The 24,882-nt window shown below is 35.3% G+C and overlaps 1 protein-coding gene across 8 annotated transcripts in view; it reads right to left on the bottom strand.

Annotated features, from left to right (window-relative positions):
- The window catches only part of HERC1 (HECT and RLD domain containing E3 ubiquitin protein ligase family member 1), a 96,251-nt gene that overhangs the window by 34,451 nt on the left and 36,918 nt on the right, over window positions 1-24,882 (bottom strand). For 5 of the 8 annotated variants that reach the window (XM_085234200.1, XM_085234202.1, XM_085234209.1 and 2 more), the window contains exons 20-38: window positions 23,507-23,621; window positions 23,291-23,411; window positions 20,696-20,867; window positions 19,486-19,792; window positions 18,271-18,391; window positions 17,929-17,980; window positions 12,146-12,417; window positions 11,329-11,544; window positions 11,107-11,227; window positions 9,906-10,143; window positions 8,746-8,939; window positions 7,292-7,447; window positions 6,870-6,976; window positions 6,525-6,635; window positions 6,268-6,444; window positions 5,162-5,401; window positions 4,880-4,963; window positions 3,828-4,348; window positions 910-1,685 (exon numbers count right to left, since the gene is read on the bottom strand). In XM_085234200.1, coding sequence (XP_085090326.1) covers window positions 910-1,685; window positions 3,828-4,348; window positions 4,880-4,963; window positions 5,162-5,401; window positions 6,268-6,444; window positions 6,525-6,635; window positions 6,870-6,976; window positions 7,292-7,447; window positions 8,746-8,939; window positions 9,906-10,143; window positions 11,107-11,227; window positions 11,329-11,544; window positions 12,146-12,417; window positions 17,929-17,980; window positions 18,271-18,391; window positions 19,486-19,792; window positions 20,696-20,867; window positions 23,291-23,411; window positions 23,507-23,621 — 4,101 coding nt within the window. The remainder of the gene's footprint in view (window positions 1-909; window positions 1,686-3,827; window positions 4,349-4,879; window positions 4,964-5,161; window positions 5,402-6,267; window positions 6,445-6,524; window positions 6,636-6,869; window positions 6,977-7,291; window positions 7,448-8,745; window positions 8,940-9,905; window positions 10,144-11,106; window positions 11,228-11,328; window positions 11,545-12,145; window positions 12,418-17,928; window positions 17,981-18,270; window positions 18,392-19,485; window positions 19,793-20,695; window positions 20,868-23,290; window positions 23,412-23,506; window positions 23,622-24,882) is intronic. The other 3 variants (XM_085234206.1, XM_085234203.1, XM_085234208.1) reach the window with 3 other exon arrangements.

Genomic DNA, 24,882 nt, shown 5'->3' with positions numbered 1-24,882 from the left:
AAGAGTAAGTAAAACTTTCTAATCTTCAGAGAAACCATTTACTTGGTTAGAGGTTAGACCTTATGATACTTACTGTTGTAACATTTAGGATTATTATGTTAGGCAAAAGGGCTGATCAATTACAAAGCTGTTTTTAACTTACCGGCTTAAGTAATAGATTTTTGAAGGGTTTTTTAGTTGATTTCTAAGAAATACATAAAATAGTAAAGAAGCAAACAGCACAGGGATTATCTTTAATATCTTAAATAATTTTAAAAAATACTTTAGATAATTAGGTATTAAAAAATACTGTAGATAATTCCTTTTTAAACTGATTTAAATCATTTCCCCAAAGTCTCAGCCTGTAATATACACCTTTTTTTTTTAAGACAAACAGGAATGATACGTGTTCTCTCTTCAAGTTCTGCTAGTTCAGTGCCAAATATCTCAGGAAAATAAACAAACAAAACCCAAAACTGATTCACAAATTCTCATGAAGAGAAACAAAGTGAAAGAACTCTCAACATCATCTGTTAACTTGACCGTGTACAATCTTTTTTTTTTTTTTTTTTTTTTTTTTTTTTTTACAACAGTGAACTTTGCAATCCTTGTGTGATAAACTAATTCTTCCAACAAGTATATACAGAACTGCTCATTTTTCAAAAGCATAAAGAAAAATTAGGAAGAGGCTACAGTTCTGATTTACTGATTTGTATTTACTTTTTATTAAAATAAGGAACTGAAAAAACGCAAAAAAACCCAATCAGTGCTGTATCCAAAAAGCAATTAAAAAGCCTCTGTAAAATTTCTCCAAAGTATAGCCACTACAAAATTACAATATTAAGTCATTTGTATCATTATTGTTTCTAACCATTTAAATACAAATACTCAATAGTTTAGCACTATACTTGAATAATTTTGAAAATGTACCTTGTTTAAGTCTGCCACCAAACTGATCCTCCAGCAATCCATGAACCACTAACTTGTAGATCATGGCTTGTGCTCGCTCCAAATCTGCCAGTCCTAAGGCTCTTTTAATAGGTGAGCGCATGACTGCTCGCTTCACCATGTGTCGCATCAGGAACTGCAGGGCAGCACGCATCTCCACATCTTCGTGAACAACGGGAGAACTAGCACAGTCTGAGTTGTGACCATTTTCTGCCAGGACTTTTGGTATTAACAGTAGCTCAGCATATTTACTGCAACTAAGAAGAACACTAAGTGACTTCATAGCACCAAGATAAAGATAAGACAGCTGTACGGCTCTGATTTCCGACTGAACTATATCATGACTTCTTGGAGAATGTTCATGATTCTTTTTTCTTCCTTCAGCAGGCTGGTGTTGGGATTCCATCCCTAATGTTGATGGTTCTAGGGAAAAGGAAGCGATTTCATTTTCTGATTTAGAGCTTGCAGTGCTATGTCCTTTGTTATCATCGGCACTTAGTGCTGATCGTGTATCTGCTCCAGCATCGCCCTCCATTTTCTGCTCCATTTCACCTTTATCTTCAGATTCATGTCTGTGTTTTTTCTCGTGTCTCTTGGCGCTTTGTTTTCCCATATCTTCATGGATGCCAGTCAGATAGGTAAGGTCCAGCAACACAGTAGCTGTCAGTCCACGAAATCTTGCAACGTCAAAAGGCAGTGGCTCACAGGGCTCCAGATTATACAGTGGAGTATCACTAGGCGACCAAAAAGTTGGGAAGCTTTAATAAAGATCAGAATGACACAGGAAAAAGCAAGTGAGGGAGAGACAGGAGGAAAGTACAGGAAATAATGTCGGCAAAGTAAGATGTAAAATACGTTTAATGAAATAAATGAACCAATTCTAAAAATTAAATGTAAATGGGGGAAAATGAGGTTATGATCAGAAAATGGGGAGATATGATATCAGAGCAAAGGCAACAAAATGCACAGGTTTTCAACAACAACCATTAAAATCCAGAAGCATCACAGAAGCTATCAATTAGTGCTGACAGAGAATCCTTCTGTATTATTTCAAACTATAAAACGGACTTCTAAGATAATTTACCCTACATTAAATTTTATTCTCACATCTAAGCTGAATTTGTGAACAGGAATAAAAGGTTAAATATAAAAAACTGATTTTTTCTTAAGCATTAAGTAGTAGTTTTGACTGATTGCACACTGATTGCACGTTCTTGTTCAAATTATTGGAAGGAGCACGTAGCTGATAGCTTGTGATAATTCTGTCCCTGTTTATGTCAAGACAGACCCCCCAGAGAGAACAGTGACTTTCTAAACATAGGTCAGGAAACCCAACAGACAGATAATGGATGACTACTTAGATAAGCCGTATTCAGTGAAACCTTTGTTATATTTAGGAGTTATACTTGACTACTTTTCACCATAAGCAGGATAAAAATTCATTAGCCTGTATTTTCCCTACATCTTCTGTTTTCCATTTCATTTTCCTATGCATCCAGTAGACAGAGGATTTTTACATCTTCCTTTAATTACCTCTCCAAAATGTTTCACCCTTTCATAAGGTAAAAGTCTACTTTAAAACTGAAAAAAAAGTTTTATTCTGATTCTAATTATGGAAGCACATTCTGAACTTAATTCAAAGAATTACCGTTGTCTACAGTCAAGAGCTGCATCACTTCACTTAAGTAGGATTTGAAATTACTTTAAGATTACACTTACTTTAAGGTCATATGCCAAATGGGCATTTATATCTGGAATTTAATTCAGTAATTTAATTCAGTAATTAACTGCACTTCGGCATATTTAATTAAAGCAACAACAGCTTTTGCATAACGACAAAATAGGCATAATGTTGCAAAAGTTTCAAGAGGTGACCTGATCTCAATTGTTTCGAAATGTAATTTTAACTGATGGCAAAAGAAATTATTACTACTCAATTTCTCCACAAGATTAAAGTTTAACTGTAGCCTGAAGAATACTAGGATTTTAGTGAAGCCAATCCTTCCACTCGAAAACCACAAGCAATTCCTATGAGAACACCACTGAGCCTACAGAAGACTCTAGCTTCATTTCACAGCTTCCTTCCAAGTGCCCTCCCTTTGAAAGTGAACTTTCTTGCAAGAAAGGTGGAAAAAGAATCATCTCCTTCCAGCTTTCTCTCCAAGATCTCAAGATCCTCTATGCAACAGCTCCAGTGGGTCAACATCAAATACAGGGCATTCCTTTAGCTTTCTAAGGCAGGTCAAAATGAATAAGTGCTGCTTCAAGGCAGCACTGATTTGAGTAGCCCCATCCACCCACCATTAAAAAAAGAGAACCTTCCCACTTCATGACTTTGACTCATCCATAAGCCCCACAGAGCAGAGCAACTTGTGCTCCCCTAAGAATGAAAATTCACTGCAATGAAGAGATCTGTTCTTAACTCCGATAAATCAAACCATGACTCTATTCAGAATCAGATTCACCATTTACAACAAAAGTGAGCAATTTCCCCAAGTAAAAACCTTCTGTATATCCATAAGCCAGAGGTTACAGGAAATTAGGAGGGCAATACATACTTAAAAACAAGCAATGTTAATTATGAATTTGGGAAAACTGGCAGGTTGGTCCCATTCCAACTCTGAAACCTTGAGCCCAAAACTAAGAACTCTAGTGATGCCAATCAATTCTAAGCTATTAAAATATATTTGAGATACCAAGCATTTTATTATTAGATAATGTTGAAATTTAACCCATATTTGTTTGTTCTGAAAATGCAATTTTGGCTGCATTATTTTAAAGTTTAAGCTTAAAACAACTGGTCAACATGACTCCAATGTAAGATGTACGTTACTTTTGAAGATTATTGAACACAAAACACCACTAGATCTTGAAAAGTGTAGGAAATGAGCATACTGTACCTGATAGTAATCTCTGCTTCATCCCACTGGACCTTAGCAGATGTACTGCCTTCCTTCACTACTCCAAGTAACGTGGCATGACGTCCAGTTTGCTTGTGTACACATCGACCTCCAACTCTAAGTCCAGCATCAACTCCACCAATTACTGCTAAAACAGGCCACACTTCCACACACAGCATCTTCAGCTGCAATTCTGAAAGGTCTGCCAGACCATGTCTATTATGCTTGCCCTTCTCCTCCTCCTTATTTTCTTTCTCCTCTCTCATCTCATTCTCTTCTCGACTTTGAATTGAGCGACTTTTCTTCAGCTTTTGACCTGCTTCTTTAAGACACGTTTTGATTTTATTCAGCCTTTCCATCATTTTTTTATTGATGCAGTGTGTCCAACGGTCTGTGCGATGAAGGATACGAATGAGTTGGATGGTGGCTTCTGCCAGCACTGCAGCAACAGGACTACAGATGGGGTCACCAGGTAGCAAATCTCTCGGTGTACCACGCATCTGCATATCACAGATTTTCACCTAAGTGTTTAAAGACAGCAGTTATCTTTTTAATCTACACAGGAACTTATTTTAAAACAAGAGACTTGATGAATAGAAAAAACGAATAGCATTATCTTTTTTTTTTTGGTGAGGTACTCTAAGAATTCCAATCTCAACACTGCTTTCTTATAAATTCAAAGATACCGAAATTTTAACAGTTAGCACTTTCCCACATAGGATTCACATCTCAGAATATCTGGAATTGCTAACACTATATTATCTGTAGTTTCTATGGGTTGTGATTTTATGTGCTGATCTAATGGTGTGTAAATCAATTGTAGGTAGGGAAATACATTTTATTTTTATGGTAGGACATGTGGGAAAAGTCTAGATAGTGTGCAAATAATGTAATGCTGTTCATTTCTTAAAACAAAATGAATCAACACTGACATTCTCAGTATTTGTCAACTGCCAACAATCCTCATTCCCCAAAAAATCCCTTCTACATCCATTGACACAGACTAGGGAAAGCACAGACTTGGGACCAATGCAGATGAACATTTATGTTACCTTTTCTCCTGGATTACTGCTATAGAACATAACACAAGGATATAATTCTGCGGCATCCACATCTTCAAAAGCTAGTTTGGGCTCCTAGGTAAAACAAATAAACAAAAACAAAACCAGAAACTTAGAACACTTTAACCAGTGAAAACATGACAAAGTTAAATTCTTATCTTAACCATTATGTTTAGCTTTATATAAAATAGCTCTATATGCCAAATTACTATTAAAAAAAAGCAACAGTCAAAAACCAAACCAAACCAAATACAATCAGAAAGAAACAAATACCTCTCCATTTTTACCAAAGGAAATAGTTCTTGCTTCCATATCTAATACACATGTGATGAAATCTCCTTGAGTAAAGCTGGACAGAGTCAAAGTTTGCTCTCCATTGTGATAAAGGTTACCACTGTAGGCTCTATACAGCCACATATCTGAGGTAGTGCGATGGTTAAAATCGTGTACTGGCCAGCGAGAAACACCAACACATGTGCCTTCATTGCCTCGATTCTCCTTTACAATGTAGAACTAAAAGGCAGATAAAAAAAAAGTCAGAATACACATTGTAAAAAAACAAAGCAACGAGAATTTGCCTTACACGTATTAATTAGTACTTATAGCCATATTACTCACAAGCATTTAATAAATAATAAAAAAAAATTAATCAGCTAAAATCACATTCTATTTCTAAAAGGATGTATTGGTGTATAAGGGTAGTCATTAATAAGTCATTTAAATTTGACCTGATATTAATGAAAAGAACTACCTGAAAAAAAAAAATACAAGATTTTTTTTCTGACTCGGAAAACACAGAAGTTGGCATGTAAGCAAGAACAATATTACTGAAATAAACAAACTTTACTCTTCACGTTCACAGCAAGTGACTTATGTAGATTCAAGTAAAAAAAAATTAGAAGCCTTATGCTTAAAGACAATACTGACTACAACTGCATATTTATTTGTATTTCTGAATAAACCATTCAGATGATATAATCAAAGGCTAATCTCATCAGACAAGCTTTTTGCAATAGAACAAAACATCTTCTCAAATATTTCTCCAAAGGAAAAAAGTCAAAATCTACATAGTTCAGAAAGTAAGTATTTCAAGACTATCACATCCATTTTTAACTATGGATCTGAGGAACATGTACCAGCACTTCTACAAACACTCAGCATGTAATCAATGCCTCCAACCTGTGTACTGAAAAATCAGCTGAAAATTTACTCTGAACAGTAGTGCTGAAGACCAGACACAAATTCTTCCCTTTGGATTGAAAATGTAATTTATGCAAAGATGCTGTCATAACCTAAAAATCATAGTTAGCTACTATTTATAAATTACAGTATATTTCTATAACAAGGTAAGAAAAGAAATACACTTTCATTCAACCTACCTTCCACTGGTAACATCCTGAAGTGACTCCAGTTGATGCCAATCCATATCCTTTACCTCCACTTCCATGAGTCAGAATCTGCCCGTTCTCCACTATGCAGCACTGCGCTTTCTCAGGGTCAAAGGACACTTCCTGTATGGGAAGATTTTCATCTTCATCTTCAGACTCTCCTTGCTTCTATCAGAAACAGGACAAAACATCTGTAATAAATGTAACTTAGTCGCATTCAAACAGAAGAGGAAGCAAACCATAATTACCTGCAGCTTCATTTCTTGTTCTTTCTCCTTTATTTGAATTGCATGCTTAGCTTGAGCTATAGGAGTCTCCCACATGCAGTCAGACAGAAGCGAGAATAATCGTTCAACAACCTGGAATATCAGAAAATAATTCAGATCATTCTAAATCCAAGATGAGGTCAACAAATAGCATTTTATTTTGCTTCTTAAGTATAAATGTAAAAAATATTTAGAGCTCCTAGATAAGCAAGTATCTACAATGAGCCGCATCTGATTTGGATTCTGAGCAAATCTATGAAGCATTTACAACTCTAATGAGACTTTCTGAAGAAACAAGTGAAAAAGGTTATAGGAAAATATAAAGACCTGAGCCATTTGATCATCTTCAACGCCAGATTCACAAGCAGGTAATACAGCTTCTAGTACATGAAGTGCAAGAAGTCTAGTCCTCAAATTTCCAACCAAGGGAACTCCTGAAGATGGAAGAGTATGTTAATAATCTACAAGTGACTTCTGCATCAGACACGCACCTACGATATGACTTGCATGCCTCCAATGGCATCCCTGCACATAGCAGGGGGGTTGAAACTAGGTGATCATTATGGTCCTTTCCAATCCAGGCCATTCTATGATTCTATAAATGATTAAATGCACAATTTTCCTAAGTATGACATGCATACATCTACTGAGGTTGAAGAGCTAAAATCAGTGTACAATATATGATCAAACAGGATTTGTTTTCAGGAACTGCAAGTATAAACATTAATCACATTTTGAGAAACTCCTACCTGAGCAACACTTCTGAGAAGCAATGTTAAGAAGTACTTCCGTCCACTTTGGAGATGCCATTTTTGACTGAATTGCTTTTGAAGAGACGACTCTACGCAAGAAAACAAGGAAGTCTCCCAAGTGCAGCTCTGCTGCGTGTTGCTTACGGAGGGCAGCTATAAAGTTAAATTAAAAGTTTTAATTTACACCCATTCTTAAACAGTATCTGCATATAACATATTGCTAAAACCAAAGTTGAAAAAAATATTAAAACAGACATTTGTAGCTGAGTTTTGTAATGTTATCAGTTTTTGAGAGTAAGGAATCCAGAAAGGATTGGGCAGGTTGGACAACTAATATTGCTAGGCTATGCTATATGGACTAACAAGCATTTGGGAAAAAAAAACAACAATGCACCGTGTGATATTTGTGTAGCGATGGAACACGAGTGCTTTGGAAAACTAAGGTTTATAAACAACTGTACAATAAATTGTTGTATATATATATCTTACCAAAAGTGTGGGGTTATAGAACACCTCAGTATTTGCAAGCTCTATATAGTTAATATGGAGCCAAGCAACTTAAACATAAAAGTAACCATCTGACATCTATCAGAAACTTGAGCTGCTAAAATATTAGTAGTGCTTGATATTGGCAACAAACAGATCCAAAAGTAAAAATATAATCATCAGTTATTGCATTTTTCTTTATGAATATACCAGTATATAAAACATTTCATTATTGCATTTTGTTAGCAATAGCTATGTTTTTCATTTTCTGAGATTTTGATGCAAAACACTACACTCCCTCATGCCTCAATTCATTTTAAAGGAGCAGCTATTTTTACAAGGAAATGTCTGCAAAACAGAAGGCCTTATAAGCTAACTTGTTAATGAACTAATTATGACAATTATCTTAGGAATTCATCAGCCATCCAATTACTGAGAAGGAAAGACAGCTGTAACCACAACCAGCAGCAGAGATGCACCAAAAAATTTCTTCGAATATATCACGATATTTCCACAGAAATGAAAAATGTTTATTAAGGGATTGTAAACCATGTAAGGACTTTTAGGTTTCAGAACATCTCTTCTAGCAGACCTTTGAAAACAACACTCTGCCCAGTACAGAGCAGATGCAACAACTGTGTGAATTATACTACGTTTATTTGCAGCTCAAAACTCAGAGAAGGGAATTTCTTTGACCACACTGAAAAATAAAACCAGCAATTAATTCATTTTCAGAGAAAAAGTGATCCTCTTCTAATTACAGACTGAATGGAGTAATTCTTATTCTCTACTTATTCCTACCTTTACATTGATTGATAAATCTAATGTGAGCATAAAGTTACTTGATTATATTTTAACCTAATCTACAGAGTTAAGAATGGCCCAACAATAGTACAGTACAGCAGAGTGAGGGCTTCAGCACTTAGTGCGTTAAAACTGTAACAGAAATTATGCAAGATAATTACCTCTGAAGTCTCTCTTTTCATTCTCCCCATTTGAATCTGCCTTTTTTGAATCTGCTTCATGCTCCTCAACTTCCTCTTCTCCAAATGAAGCCATAAGCATCACCCCAGCTTGTGATAACAAGTTTTTTAGCTGACTGCATAATAAATCCAGCAATGACTGGACCACCTTTGGGCTCAATTTGTCAGCATAGGTTCTATAAACACACAATAAAGTAGAAACAAAGAATATTTGAGAACTGATGAAAAGAACTATAACAAAGACAACTATAAACTCAGTGGAAGTGAACACAGGGCTAACACAGCACTAATTCTAATCTATTTAATTGCAGCAGGTTACTTTGCTTCATCCTACACAAGTTTGGCAGATTACTCTTACATGAGCCTCACTTTTAAGACACTTTAAAATTGTCCATTCTTTAGAGTCAAAGAATATTTTTCCAGTATTTCCAGGGGAAAAAAAGCAACTTAGTTCATTATGTGTAGTCCCCTGAAATTTCCAAATATGAAGGCATTTTGTCTTTTTTCTTACCTAACAGAATTAGCAAAAAAGTGTACTCCTTTGTACGAACACTGAAGGTGCATATATCCTATACTAAATAATACTCATACTCTAAAGAGGCAATACTTTCTCCTTTTTTTTTTTTTTTTCCTCCCTTTACAGAGTTAAACTGCAAATATTTAAGTGTTGGCAGATTTTTGGATGTTGTTCCCTTATCTAGCAGAGACCAGCACTCCCCAGAAAACTGGCTTGTGCTCTGAGTAGAAGCATTATGTACAGCTCTGAAGAACTCCTACCACATTATTATTGGTATTGCTTTTACACAAATGAATATTACATAAAGCCTCTTCATATTAACTTAACAGACCTAGACATAAAATCAAACTTCAAAAAGGGGGAATACTGCAAGGCAATACTTAGACACTGTAAAGTTCCAAGCGTTTTGATTCTAATGTCTCACCCACAATTCAAAAATATTTATCAGCCTTATGTGCATCTTTCATATGAATAATGTAACTATACTTTTTTAACTTACATGCTTCTGAACAATACTTAATGCTCTAAAAAAAACTCATGTAAAAAAAAAAAAAATTACTCCAAAAGAGTGCTGAAAAGCCAGAAAATTACATTTTCTGAGAATAAAGGAGCAATCAATACTTACCCTGTGGTGATAGCAAGGATCTGAAGTAGTCTTGTACTGGCTACTTTCAAAGCTGTGCTGAGCTGAGAAATACCAGTTTTGGGCAGCAACTGTAATGGTTGTCCTAACATGGTGTCTGTGCCACACAGCTGTGATAGTACATTTAGCAAACCAGTAGAAATAGCCAAGGAGACATCAATGGGCTGATAGTGCACGCTTAGAGCAAAGACTGTTACCAACAGAAGACGCTGCTGTGCTTCTAAGATTGAAATATAGTTTTTAATTAGCAATCTGTTTATAGAAAGAATACTAAGACAAACAATAGTAGATTAGTTTTAAGAAAATATAACAAATTAAATTACTGAGTAAAGAGCTGCTGTTAACGCATGCTTTGAGGTAGACTTCACTGTGTACCAGCACAGCCTCTTTCAATCAGTGCACACTATGTCAAGGATGTCCAAAGAAAAACATCCTACAGACCTAGCTTGTGATGTAAAATTTCTGATACAAAATCTCTAAAGAGACCAGCCTCTTCTCTCTAAGATAAGGATAAGCATGTGAAACACTCAATTTGCTGCTTGTACTTCAGGCTGATTCTCAAGGAATTTATCTCAGTTGCATTTAACTGTAAGTGATGCCAATGAAATAATTCAAGTATGTATGTCCATTAAGCTTTATCAACAAAGCAAACTATGCAACTCTCTTCCGTACTGAAGATCTCATTCAATACAAGTACAAAGACACAGAGTTGCAGAATTCCAGCTATCTCTTAAGGACAGAAGCACACAGGAATATCTTGGTAAAGGACAGGAGAGGGGGATTTCAAAAACATGCCCTATGTCCTGTTCTTTGAGTGTAGGTTTAAAAAAAATCGCAACCGAATGAAGAATAAAGGTTTGGAGATTCTTAATCACTTCCAAAAACGGATGTCTGGAAAACCTAAAAAATTATTTGAAATGACAAAGAAATCGGAACATAAATATGTAGCTCCCAGGAATTGGAAGGCTTACAGTACTTAAAAGCCTTAAAACAAAAAGGGCTGACACTTGAAGAAAATTAAGACAGAAAAAGGTTAAAAATATTCTCTCTCTTCAGAGAAGTTATTAGCCTGATACTTTATCTGTGAATTCTGGCAGCTAATATCGAAGTATGCTCTGTTACACTTAGAATATGTTGTACCACATAACAGAGGACACATTTTACCAATCTTGCTTTCACTTACCTATGTGATGCTTATTAGCTTGCAGAGCTCTTTCCAAGGTAGCAGACAACTGCTGGTAAATTTTGTGCACAGCCACCTGAATTTCAATCTGAATACTTCTCTTAGCTGCTCTGATACCATCCTGGCTCAAACAAAAAATGCTGTAAGTACTAATAACACTTTTATCACCCAGTTACTGAAACAAACAAACAAACAAAAAAAAAAAACAATTCAAATACATACCTGGTAGTGATGCAGTCTTACACTCTCTCCTTTGGCACCTGCATGTCCTACTGTGCCCAAACCAAAGCATCCAGCAAGAAACTGTAATCTAACAGAAGTTAGCAACGAAGATGACTGAAATCCTGGCCCCTGATGACTTCCCATTAATGCCACACTGCCTTTTTCCTCCATCCCTGACAGAAGCACTAAGATTTGATGAAGAGCTTCCAGACGAAGCTAGAAGTAAACACAATCAAAAGATGAAATTAAACAGTAAGCATCCTTAGAAATCAGATCATCTTCAGCCATGAGCAAGAGTGAATGATGTAGCTGTGGACACTTTCTGACAGCATCCATGTTTCTGACGAATCACAAGAAAGAAGTACATTTTTACATTTTCAAGAAAAATTCTCCTTGTCAGCATCCCTTTTAATTTCTGAGTAATCAAGCAATTGGCCTAATCTAGTCAGCACAAATAAGCTACATAGAAAGCTTCATATAAGGGAAGCAGTTTACATGCAACTACACAGTCAGTTTAATTTCAAAGCCTACGCTGTAAGTTCTAACCATATCAATACTGCATGCAGCAGATACAGGATAACCTCCCTGCTCCTCTGAAATTCAAGTCTGAGATTTAAAGAACAAAATGAAAAAAAAAAGTCTAAGTGGATCCTTTACTTTCCATTTTAGAGCTTAATATAAAGTTCCCAGATTCAGTTAAGACATTTTAGAAGAAAAACAGGAAAAAAACTCTAAGACAGAATTTGGAAAATGTTTTTAAAAATCTGTAAAATTCAAATATACAATAAATAAGAAAAGATTTTAAATTGAAACTTACCTCAGCCCTCAACTGCTGCTGCTCCATTGCAATTATTGATGCCTGCGGACTGGTGGACATACTTTCCTCTGGTTCCTTAAATCCTGGAGAGTTTCCTACATCTCCACTTACAAAGCTGACAACATTTTCAATCAAAGTATGAACTCCAAGAGATCTTGAGAGATCAAAATCGGACTCAATAAATGAGTAGGAGGAAGTGTACAACCAATCTCTGCTGTGCTTCAGTCGAGCCCACGAGTCAGTTAAAGGTTCCACTTGACTGTGTATTGCTCCTAAACATATACATAATAAAACCTCATAAATTCCAATTTACTAGCCAACACATTATGACAGTAGCTAAAGACTGAACTGCTGCTATTCTTATAGGTGGAAAATGGATATCCATGATTAATCATACCATGCATTAAGCAACTTAGAGCAAAACACTTGATTTAAATTTACAGCAACTGCCCAACAGGAAAGGCTGTATTTCTTTTAATTATGTCAAGCAGTATTGCAACAAATTGCCAAGTGAGAGAACAAAAAGACAGAAGCCACTTGAACTGCTCAAGTGAAAGCTCGAACGCTGGAAAAAAAAACGCTTTGCAGCTAAATGAGAAAATAGTAAAGAAAAGATCTGCTACAAAAGAAATAGTGCACTCTGTATATTTAAAGTCTAATTGTAAAATAAAAACATATTTATTCTTTGTTTTAATCAAGTCATGTGTTCTATAGTTTTGAAAAAGCACAATGTTATTTACTGAATGAAATATCTGCAGAACTCCTGAGTGCAGAAGGGCAAGTAAACCAAGGAAAATTCATGGAGAACATTTAATTTTTTTTTTCTGATTCTTTGATAAGCATGTACATCAAATTACTATCTACAGCATGTATTAAAACTTCATCTTACTCATCTGACAATTCCACAAATTTATGTTTTAAACTTTTGTATTACACCAGCATGTCATTACACTATTGAAAACTTTACCTTCACTCTTTTAAATATACTCCCCTAAGTGACCGTCAGTTACCTGCAGCACTGGAACTTATTTATCATCATATATATAATCTCACCTCCAAAAGCATTTTGCTAGACTGCATCTCTGCCACAAATGAATGCAATGCCAATGAAGTCATACTTTCATCAGCAATTAACTGTATATATCAGTTTAAAAATAATATATATATATTTCTTACTTATATCAACACATATATTGGTATTTTATTGCTTCTGTAAACACTGAGTTGGAGCTGGATATTACAGGAGAACAGACTCTGATCAAAAAAACTTTCCACCTGCATAGATAGGTAATGTCTTGAGACCTATATGTAAACCAAAGCACATCTAAACTGACTTTGAACATCCAGTTTGAATTACCTTAAATACATAATATTAATGACTCCTGTGCACAGTGTATTTCAGATATTGCTTGGAGAAAGACAATCCATTCACAGTACTCACACAAACCTACATTAGACACTTAAGTTTTTAAAAATCTGCCTGCAAGGTACAAGGTTTGAACATTCTTAAACCTCCGTTTTCAGGAAAAAGTCACACAAATTCATGACACTCATCTTTTGAAAGCCCTCTTTCCTCAATTAGGAAGAGTTCCAATGTTAACAGCTGATATTCGTGTCAGGACCTCTTGCTAAACAATTTTTACTTGCAGTAGCTCTGAGAGCAGCTGCTCACAGGAACTACGAATACAGACACACAGCTTTTTGAACTTAAGACAATGTTGTTACCAACCACTCTCCACCATCATTTTTCATGAGGCAAGGCAAAAGGCCATTTTTCTGCACCTGAACATCACCTTCCCACAACAAATTACAAATACAAAACACTGTGGAAATCTGCTTTCCCTTTATAAATTAGGGAGCTAATCTCCTATTAGTTGGCAAAAAAATTTAACTGCTAGGTCCAGAAATTATGAAAACCTTTCTACATCCCATTACCTTTTCTGTAAATAGTGTCCATGTGCATTTATACAGCATTCCATATACCTGCTACTAAGCAAACTGCAATGGCCTCAGAAAGAACCATCACAGTACTTAGGAAAATTTGACCTAATAGAGTATTTTGCAAAAATATGTGCACAAACAATAATACATAGATAATAAAATGTTTATTTTAAACGTTACTTTTCAAAGTGAAATTCAATTTCCTAATTTCTGCTGGTTTCTGCAACACAGTAATATTACCTGGCTTCCAAAGAACTACCTGTTTTGTCATGTTTAATATCAGAGAATTTTAAGGAAACTCTCTTACTCAATTTTATAACTTATACCTGGTCACTACATTAAAAAACACAAAGACAAATATCGTCTCACCCTGATTTTAATACTCACTCCTGTATTCGTTTTAAAGCTGTCCATTAAAAACTAAGTTATATGCTAAAGAGTCAAGTGAGGAACACGAGATATAAAGGACAGTATAAATGGGCACTGAAATACAGTTTTCATCTAAGAGTCTCCTAGCATATGACATGTGAACAAGGCCCAGGAAGAGGCAAATTGAAACCTGAGATTTCCTGCAGTAAGCACAACCCTGATTACTACCACATATATAAATGTTGCCTATATATCAACAACTATTTCAAAAGACTCCTTAGGCTCTGCAGTCTTTCCACAGCAGTAGAGGTTAAAGCATTCCAAAACAACATTAGTTCCCCTGTCCTCTACCTGTCCTGTGCTGTGTCATGCCACTTTGAAGCACAGCAGAGAATCAAAGGATTTGTAATGAAACAAAAAGCCAATTCCAATGCCTTAAATCAATCTTTGGAAGATATCATTTCACATATCAGCTGAACATCAGAAGAAAATTTAGTTTTGATATTAAAAGAATTTCTAAAATAAGATCACCACTTATATATTAATAGACAATTAAACTATCTCATATTTGAAAAAAATAAAGGTCTTAGTAAATCATTTTAGTACCAAAGGTAAGAACATTTAAATGTAAAACAATTTTAAACTTTCAAATTAGGAGAGATATCCAAGGATTATGAGTCAGAGACTAAATGCAAAACAACTGAAACTGTCTAAATCTTTATAATTTCAGTTACAATTTCAAAGTCAAAGTATATGCTTATACCTCAAAATATTTAAGAATTAGAAGAAATCTAAAATTTACACTGTGTTTTTTTCTTGAAGATGTTAAGTATCAATAGAAGATTCAAAGTATGTTTGTATTGTACCTCAGCTACATTCTGTGCAACATCCATCACACAGAATTGATTGCAGCTTAGGACTTGTATAAGCCTCTACAATCACATGAATAGAATTGCATGTAAGAGTAATCTTTAAGCTTACAGTAAAAAGAAAACAAAACAAGTTTACTTGTCCTTGAAAGCCAGCTTGTAAAAATGAGTTTTCGACATGAATGTGGCACAGCTGCAATACACAGTCCATAAAACATAAAACATGTAGGGAAGCTATAGAGGAAAAAAATAAACATGCCATCAGGTACTTGCTTGAAGCTCTTCTTTTTTCTGGGGCTCAACTGGCCAAAAAGGAGTAAATACACTACACACCACACAAGAATCAGAAGACAAAAGCAGACATTTGAAACAGGAGACAACATACTCATCATAATATCTTTTCCTCATATTACACTGACTTTAGACTTACACGATCCCGTTCATCGCAACCAGTACCTCAATACATCACACAGCAAAGTTTAATGAAAAAAAAAAAAACTACATATCTTTTTTTTTTTTTCTGAATTAGCATTATCTAAGTAATAGACTTTCTAAATTTCCTATCATCTTTCCCATTCCAGGGAAAAATACCATTCCCTTTAATACAGTTACATACATACATGAGAATATTTATACCTCCTACTCAAACAGACCCCTGAATTTCAAAAATCAATACAAGTGCACTATTTTATTTTGAGTTAGTTTGAGTATAATTTAAGTTGCTTGTTTTTTTCCCAGAGTTACCCGATTGTGTTAATAAAATACTGAAGTACAAACAGGCACAATGGCATTCACTGAATTAAGATCTGAAGACTGGAGGACATGAAAAATGTCTGTGATTGCACTAATAAATATGCATTCTTTATTTCTAAGTATTTAATGCAGTAAAGATCTTTACTTACTGCATTAAATACAAATACAAAATACAATATTTTGAGGCATACTCTCTGAATCTGCAGAACTGAAAAAGTTGAAGGAAAAAAGTAAGGAAAAAAACAAAACCCAATGGACACACATATCAGGGGAAAATCTTCATTATGTCATCACCCCACGTGGAAAGAGTTTTGAAAACAATTTTTTTTGTTTCTACAAGAACAGAAAGTTTAGTAATTCAGAATCAAGTAATAATAGCAAGGAACAGGATACCCAAAAACTAGGAATACCACTTTCTTACATCTGAGCAGATACAATAAATGGAGAAAGCAACTAGATTAAAGAGTCTACGAAGTGGCAAAGATGTTGAATTAAAAGATAATGCTCTCCTCCAAGGTTGAGCTGCAAGACCACAGGAACAACTTAAGAGCTATTTTTCTACTACAGGTATTCTATATTGCAATTTATGAATAGGAACAGCTTTTTACCATAAAAATAAGACTATCACCAATAGTGAGATCCAATTTTTAAGGAGACATGATATGAATTTCAGATGATTATTTGCAGATTTCAATAAAGAGAAATCCTAAAATAAGTCAACCCACTTCAGAGGAAGTTACTTTCTTGCCCATTGAAAACAAGAACTACTTATCAAAACTCTACAGGCTTTGCAAGGATGGAATACTCCACAGAGTATTGCGGACTGAATTGGGGAAAAGTACAAGGGGTAGGACAGAGAAAGATCTGCATTCACACACAGCTCTTCTGAGAGGTGAAAAATCTAATGAGTCCATCATTAGTAACTGGCTAAAATCACCATGTATTCTAATAACATGAGGGTGTCACAGTTGGTTGATAGCAATGATGCATCCTCTATTAATTGTGTATGCAATTGATTTGCTTCTGGAGGAAAACTGACCTCGAGGGACTAACCTGAAAGTATTTGAGACATGATACAACTGAATCTGCAAAAATAATCAGTGATTCCCTTCAATTTGATCAATTCTCCAGTATTTCAACTAATAGTTGTTTCATCTTCCAACTATTTTTTATGGCTTCTTGTTACCTACTTCAACAGACAGGAAGAGGAGATTTTCCTGAAAATAGTACGTTGGTTGACATTAAATGGGTGTCAATAACATCAAGAGGGCAGGACAGCGCTTTTGGAACTAGACTTTAAAAGCTGTTAATAACATGGGTATCTACAGCTCCTAGCAGTGTTTGCAGGGTTAAAAGTGATCGGTAGCCAGTACTCAGATATAAAGGACCTCAGAACAAGTTTTGAATCTTGAGAATGAAAGAGGTTAGACCTTGGAAATTCTATGATCTTCTTCCTGCCTACCCAATACAATATACCTGGACTTGGGATACTCCCCTTAGGAACAGGATGCAGTAGGAACCCATAATAACTTGGTGATGGAAACTTCGACCTTAAGCTGCTTAAAGTAACAATGCTTACATTTGTTTTGTAGAAACAGAGGCAAGAAAAAGACTGCATGTTTTACTTTACGTTAATTGTAATTTGAGAAGTATCTCTTGTATCTACTATTCTTGTAATGTGTGATTAATCAATGTTAGCACAACAAATAAAAGATAATTACAATGTCATATAAAATTTTAAACTTCCTGATTGTCATTAACATACTCCGACTACACATTTTAACTTAAGACACATTAACATATTTATTCTGATCAATATTCGTTATGTAAATGAGCACTGATAAAACGTACCCCTTTTTCTGTGTGATGATGCCAAATCCAAATCAACGTTTCGTCTTCCACTCTAGGGTAAAAGATTAATAAAAAGCTCATTTCTTTAAGTGGAAATAAGTGGTGCATAATATTTGAGTGCTTAAAATACAATGTTCCCTCACAAAAATTTAAAAAATTAACAGAACTATAATAATTTCAATTCCTGTTTTACCACCGTTATTTTCTCTTAACAGTGGTGGTTATTAGCAAAGATCCCTATACTGAAACACAAGCCTGAACAAGTGACAAATGCATAAGATATACCACCTACGTAGAAAATAAACTGATGATCTCCAAGGCACATAATACTAGCTTACTTACCAGTGAATACCCCTCCTCATCTGATTCTGGCTGAGACAAATCTGATTCACTTCGTGACTTCATCAGTCTGTAGTTTGAGTTTGCATGGATTGAGCGACTCTCTGCAGTAAGACTTTCACTCCTGCATCAGATGTACAAACACAAAACAAAGTAAACATTTTCACTAGCCAATAATAAGAGTTGATTAAGCAAATTTAGCAAATACCACAGTTCTATTTCAGAGAAGACTATCATGGAACATCAGAAGACCACAATTAAAGAGGATTACCTTTGACAATGATAGAGTCACACACTCTTGCTTTAAGGACTAGAATTCCAGAGGCAGAGAGAATAAAAGGGTATTGAATAGATATAATCTCCCTCTAAGTTTCCCATCGTTATCTTCATTTTAAATTTAAGTGAGGAAAATGTCACAGCAACAGAGTTTCTGCATATCAGAAGTTTAAGCAGACTCAGAATCTCACTACCAGCATCAGCTACCAAGGACTATATTCAAATTTAACAATTCCTGGGCTATATTCTAACACACACACACAGATTGAAATAAAAATTTATACAGAGCATATTTAGAAAAAGGTTGTGTTATCAAGAATATCTTGGGTTATGAAAATCACATAGTGTTTATACCCATTGCACAATACATTTTTCCAATTTCATGAGCTATCTGCCTTTGTTACACTCCCATGCGTAACTACACAGTCTTGCATGTGTCAAGATGCTAGAAAAACATCTAAAATTAAGCACAAATGTCAATTTTTTTAATGATACACTGATTATTTTTTGCTTTTAAACATATCCTACAACGATCTTGGATGCTACAGTACAAGAGACTGTTTACACATAATGAAAATACAAGTATAGTAATAAAAATATAAACAAATTATTTTTAGGCAAAATAATGAATTTTTCCAACTACATCAAATTATCTGTACAATGAATGACCTAGACTCTATTACTATTCATTGGTAAGCTCAACTTTGAAAAAGAAATGTGGTCCATGCAGAAAAGGCTCTTATTACAGATTCCTCAGTGTGGACTAAAAAAACTGAGAAAATACCACTCACCTCAAAAAAAAATCCAAGCCAGAACTGTAAGCACTGCTCTGGACAAAAACGTTTTTAAAGAATTTCTAAGAACCCACAGGAGAAAACTGGTATTATTTCATTACATGTAAAGATAGAACAGTTAAGTATGTAAGTAGTTATCAGATCTCACCTTGTCATTAGTCCAATCCCCTCAGGAGCAGAAGAGGGAGGTTGCTGTAACTGCCCATCCTCCCTTCGCTTCTGGAAATCCTCAATAACAGGGCTCACTCCCAGGATCAACAAGGCAGATCTGTGGATTACAGAGTTGCATGCAGCAGTATACACATCTTGGCCTTCCGTCAGATCAGTGCTGATTCTTCTTTCCTGCTGGGACTGAGGAGGTTGATCATCAAGCCTAGTCCCTGTCCCAGTGTTCATCCTATCTCGATCCCGACTGCGAGCTACTTCACGGGCTGATAGGAAACATTGAAATATTTCTGTAACATGCAACACAAAAAGAAGGTCTTAACTTCTATGCAAAGTTACATAGAACAAAATATTTATCTACAGCTCAAGCTAAAAAATGTCACATTACAAAGAACAGCAAATATTTTTTCCAGCAGTAAAATAATACAGTAATACAAAGTCATAAAGGATATCACAGAAACAGATGAAGTCAAGTATTTACACAGTGCTAAGTTTAAAAGGAAGGGACATCATAATCTCACAGAACACTAAACACTATTTCACTGTCTTACTGCAACCCAACTGTTATGTGGAGAGCATCAGAGAGACTATTTCATGCTAGCCTTTCAGCACATATATAAACTAATGCATCTGCAAAATGTATTTCAGAGAACAACATATCTGCAATTCAACACTGAAAACTGTTCTACCCTTTCATCAGCTTTTTTGTTTTAGTATAATGAAGATGTCACCAAAACTTTCTATCAGTAACGAGAGAAACAGTAGTTGGAAAAGAAAATAAAGTACATATTTATGGAAAATATTCAAAGTCAATTTTGTTTTCTAAGTTTTACATACAAGTTTTATATATAATAAATTCCATATATACTAATACAAACTCAGAGATTGGTTGAACAGAAATTTAGAGAAAACATTATGAAGTCTATTACTGTTGTATGCAGTTTATACAAGTGTTAACATAGATGTCAGACGAATAAAGGCCATCTGTTTGCTCAGCATTCGCATTCCCTTGTATTAAAAGAATTTTCTGACCCAATAAAAGCACTGTATCACCTTATAAAAACTTCTAACAATGTTAATACAGAAAAATCTAACACAATCTTTTCAATCTTTCTCCCACGCTACCTTTGAGAGAAAAACAAACTAACTTTCCAAAGCACATTACACTGCTGACCCACACAACAAGTACTTACTACCAGCTGTCATAACTTCATGTTCTCTTTCCTCTTCTTCATCTTCTTGTTCTATGTGTCCTTCTTCTCTGTCCCGTTCTGCCTGCTCCTCCATTTCTGCTTCTTCATCAATTGTACGAGTAAAAGAATGCTCTTGAGTATCCACATCAGCTGATTCTTGGTTATCCAGCATCTTGATAAAAAAATAGAAATCTACAATGAAATAATTCTCACCAAAATAAAAGCTGAAGGTAAAAGGACATAAGCATTTAAGAATTTTTTTCCATCTAAAAGATATTTGTGATACCATATGAAATAAAACACAGACAACAGCTGTTTGCATTCAAAGCTTAAATACCTAAGTTGGGAAATTCTAATTTCCTTAAGTTTTACTCAAATTATTTTCAGAGAAATGTCTCCTCATAAGGCTTACTTAGACACAACTGTCGAACTTTGATACTTCAGCATATGAAGTACATTCACAAAGTTTTAAAACCCTGACAACCATCCTACATATATATATACATATATATACATATACAAAGGCTACTCCAGAAGTATACCTCCTGTCTATTTATGTTGGCCCACAACATCAGAGGCAGATAGTGCTGGTACGACAGGCAGCAGAGGTTGAACCTTCCTGCCATTATTCCATTATATGTGTTCTCATGCAACAAATGGCAGCACAGGGGCAGTCTGACAAAATGACATCTGACATGAAAGTACAGATGAAGCAAAGGTGCTGAACTGGACTCCTCTATGCAGAAAAAACAGCACCTATTGACATTCATTAACTGAACACTACTGAATATTTATGGGCACCAAAGAGTGGATGCCAGCACGGTGAAGGGTGGGTGGAGCATTTCAAGACTGGCAACAGTGGGTCATCCCTGCTGATGCAGATTCTTATTAATTCTTATGAAGACAGCATATAGGCTGTCATTCATTGCTGGTGAAAATGCATAGCTAATAGTAGTGAATAAGCTGAAAAAAGTGTTTTGTAGCTGAGAATTTGCTCTATCAAATAGTGTTATGTGCTCTTTGTAACTGTTGCAGTTTCCATAGAAATAAACAGGAGGCATTACTGTCAGAGCAACCTACATATAAAAAAGACAAGGAGCTCTGCAGGAACAGCTTTAGAATACTTTTCTACAAAAGTCCTAAGGGATAACTGATGATATAGTGCTGACTTATTACTTGATATACACAGTTTCCAGTGTGGAAAACAAATTCAGACAATCTGAAAGCAGTGAAGTTTGAAGTATAAAAAATAAAATTACATTAGAAGTTTCAGAATATTCGAGAAAGCAATTCAGCCCACAAACACAGGGCCTCATGTATCTTTACCAGTATAACTCATCTGCCCTCTCACAGCAGTTTCCCTTTTCTGAAGAACAGAAGATCTTGGTAGCAGCAGCACATTTCACCATTTTTCTGGGGCTTGTTATTTGCTTCTGACACTCACAATTATGTGCATATGAAGCAAATGCAGAACAGCTTTTTTTCCCCAGAAGGATTAAATCTGAGATATCCCCAACACCACCGACCTACGCATACATGCAGATTTACTGCATTTACACAGTAAGTTTGAGGATTTCTAGGAGGATGGAACTATCCTCACCTGCACAGTACCTTACTGTAAAAGCATACACAACAGCTACAATACAAACCTGAAGCAGCAGACTTATCACACGTGTGCAGAATTGTTAGTAAGCCAGAGAATTACCAAATTTAATGTATTACGTACAGTCCTGTGTATTCAGACTATGCCTAAGGCTCTTTAAAGTGCTACATTTATTGCATATGTGTAAGACCTCTACCATGAAAAAGGGAACAAAGACACAAATCCCTCTCAGAATTAAAGGATGGAAAGAGATCGACTTATTTTGAAAAGCAACAGTAGCTATTTTGAAAAGATGTCACATAAAGAGTTTCCTTGATCAAAGTCACCCAATTTTTAGATTGTATAAACAGCAATTCAAGATCCTAACAAAGAAACCTAAACCTAGTTTAAGGACTATCCTGTAATGCTTAATAATCCCCAATCCTAAGTAATTTAACGAACACCCCAGCTTCAGTTCTGACTTAGTTTAGTACAGTAATTCAGAAGTGGCATTCAGGTTACATTCAGTCTAAGAAGAGAATCTGGGCAGGAGGAGAAGTTAAAATTCAAGGAAGGGGAAGAAAGGGACAGAAATCGAAAAGTCATTGAATTCGTTGGTTCTGGAATGGCAACCAAACTCCATTGTGTTAACAAAGCTAATCAATCTAAATCTACATCCAAGTTGTACAACTCTGAGAAACAGCACACTATTGCTACATACACTGATAAAACCAGGCTTCAGGCTGTGCTCTCTTCAAATACTGCAAACCATTTTCTTCTAGTGACTTAACAGCACATCCGCTGCAGATTAATGGATTCTAATTATGTGTTGCACATTTGCAATGGAATCCTGAACTTTTTTCACAAGGCAGAATAAAAAGACATGTAACAAATGAAACTAACATTTGAATATCTTCAGCTATATATTGAATTCATCTGTTACTAAGGTATTACGCAGTATTCTCTTAGCATGCTATTAAACTTTAAGAACTCAAAAATATTTCCAGTCTTACCCATCTGTCTCTTGATGATGATCTAGTCTGAATAAGTTCCATGTTCTTGCAGGCAAGCAAGCGGCTCCGAACTTTATAAACACAACGGTATACTTCTGCCAAGGCTTTGCCAGGCTGATATCTGTAAAAGAGATCCCCCGTCCCCCAACAAAAATCATACAAATTTTCTTTTAAAAATTAGAATTGAGCTTTTAAAGACAGTTTTGAGTTACTTGCCTGCTCTCACCACAGGCTTGACTAAGTAGACTTGTATGCTTCAGAAGAGCTGCAAGAACAAATCTGGACACAGTATCCAGGAGTGATTCATTAGTTAAAGTTGCAGTATCCCAATCTGAAAATAGAAAGGACTCATCAAAACCAGCTACTGTTTCCAACAAAAAACATTTTCCATGACATCATATAAGAATCTTCATCCTTTTAAATCTTCCAGTTCATAAGCAGGTTCAACATTAAAGAAATAAGTCAATAATTCACACTGCTTCAGAGACAAATATGTTTTGGCCTGCTCAGGATACTTATATCTAATACTGAGCCAAGGAGGGCACACAAACAGGACAGACAGAAAATCAAAGAGCTGCGTTAGGCTGCAATCTCTTTCAGCAAGGGTATACAACTGGAGCTCTTTCCTTCATCCAGCCACTGAGTTACATGGAATTCTTTTAGAAACTTGTCATATTTGAGGCCTTCTGCACTCTTTCATGTTGTTGAATCCAGATTCAAAAATTATTTTGCAAACTCACTTATAATGAAATAGCTGTATCTCCATTAGTAGAACCAGTAATTTAACAGAGCTTAAGCACAGGCTTCACTGCTAGTATCAACAAGAGATATTTTGAGGTCTCAAAATTAAGGTTCCCTGATTAATTCCAGAAACTTACAGTTTCATTTCAAAATGATTTTCCTCCACTTTAAAAAAGGACCATTATGAAAATAATACCATTCTATACTATAAAATAAATGTACTCCCAAGATAGCATCCTCAAAGCTCCATCTACACTCCAGGCAGAAATAAAATTATTTCCCCCACATCCATACATGTACTTTCATGACAGTACTTTTCTTATTAAATATTTATGAATCCTTGAAAGTTGCTTTAGAACTCACAACAATCTGTCTATGTAAATATGAAGTTTAACATATCTGCTCCCCTAAGTTCCATGACATTGCATTTGATGCTACGCTGTTAACGCACAACTCTCAATCATCTTATATTGTAAACTAAGCAGGACCACACCAACTTCTAGAACACTCTACTCCATAACCAAAATAACGTCAGCCCATTCACCTCAGATGTTTCAACTAGACAAACAGCATTCTTTAAAAAAAAAAAAAAAAAAAAAAAAAAAAAAAAAAAAAAAAAAAAAAAAAAACCTGGAATTCCTAATTCCATGGAGTCCAAAACAGAATTATCTCTACTGCTCTCAACAGACAATACGATTTGCTGCCTTCTTGATCTGGCCTACTTTGGGTCTCTCAGAATTTCAGTACAACAGCAGTGTTCTGTGGTTTTATTCAAAGGAGGCCTAGCAAGATCAAGCAGGAACCAAGACTACAGGCAATAAGGATGAAGAACCACTGACACTGTAATGCCA

Source organism: Meleagris gallopavo, chromosome 12 (genome assembly GCF_905368555.1).
Source record: "Meleagris gallopavo chromosome 12, MGAL_WU_HG_1.1, whole genome shotgun sequence".
Lineage (NCBI taxonomy): Eukaryota > Metazoa > Chordata > Aves > Galliformes > Phasianidae > Meleagris > Meleagris gallopavo.
This window is presented reverse-complemented; position numbering and strand designations above follow the sequence as displayed.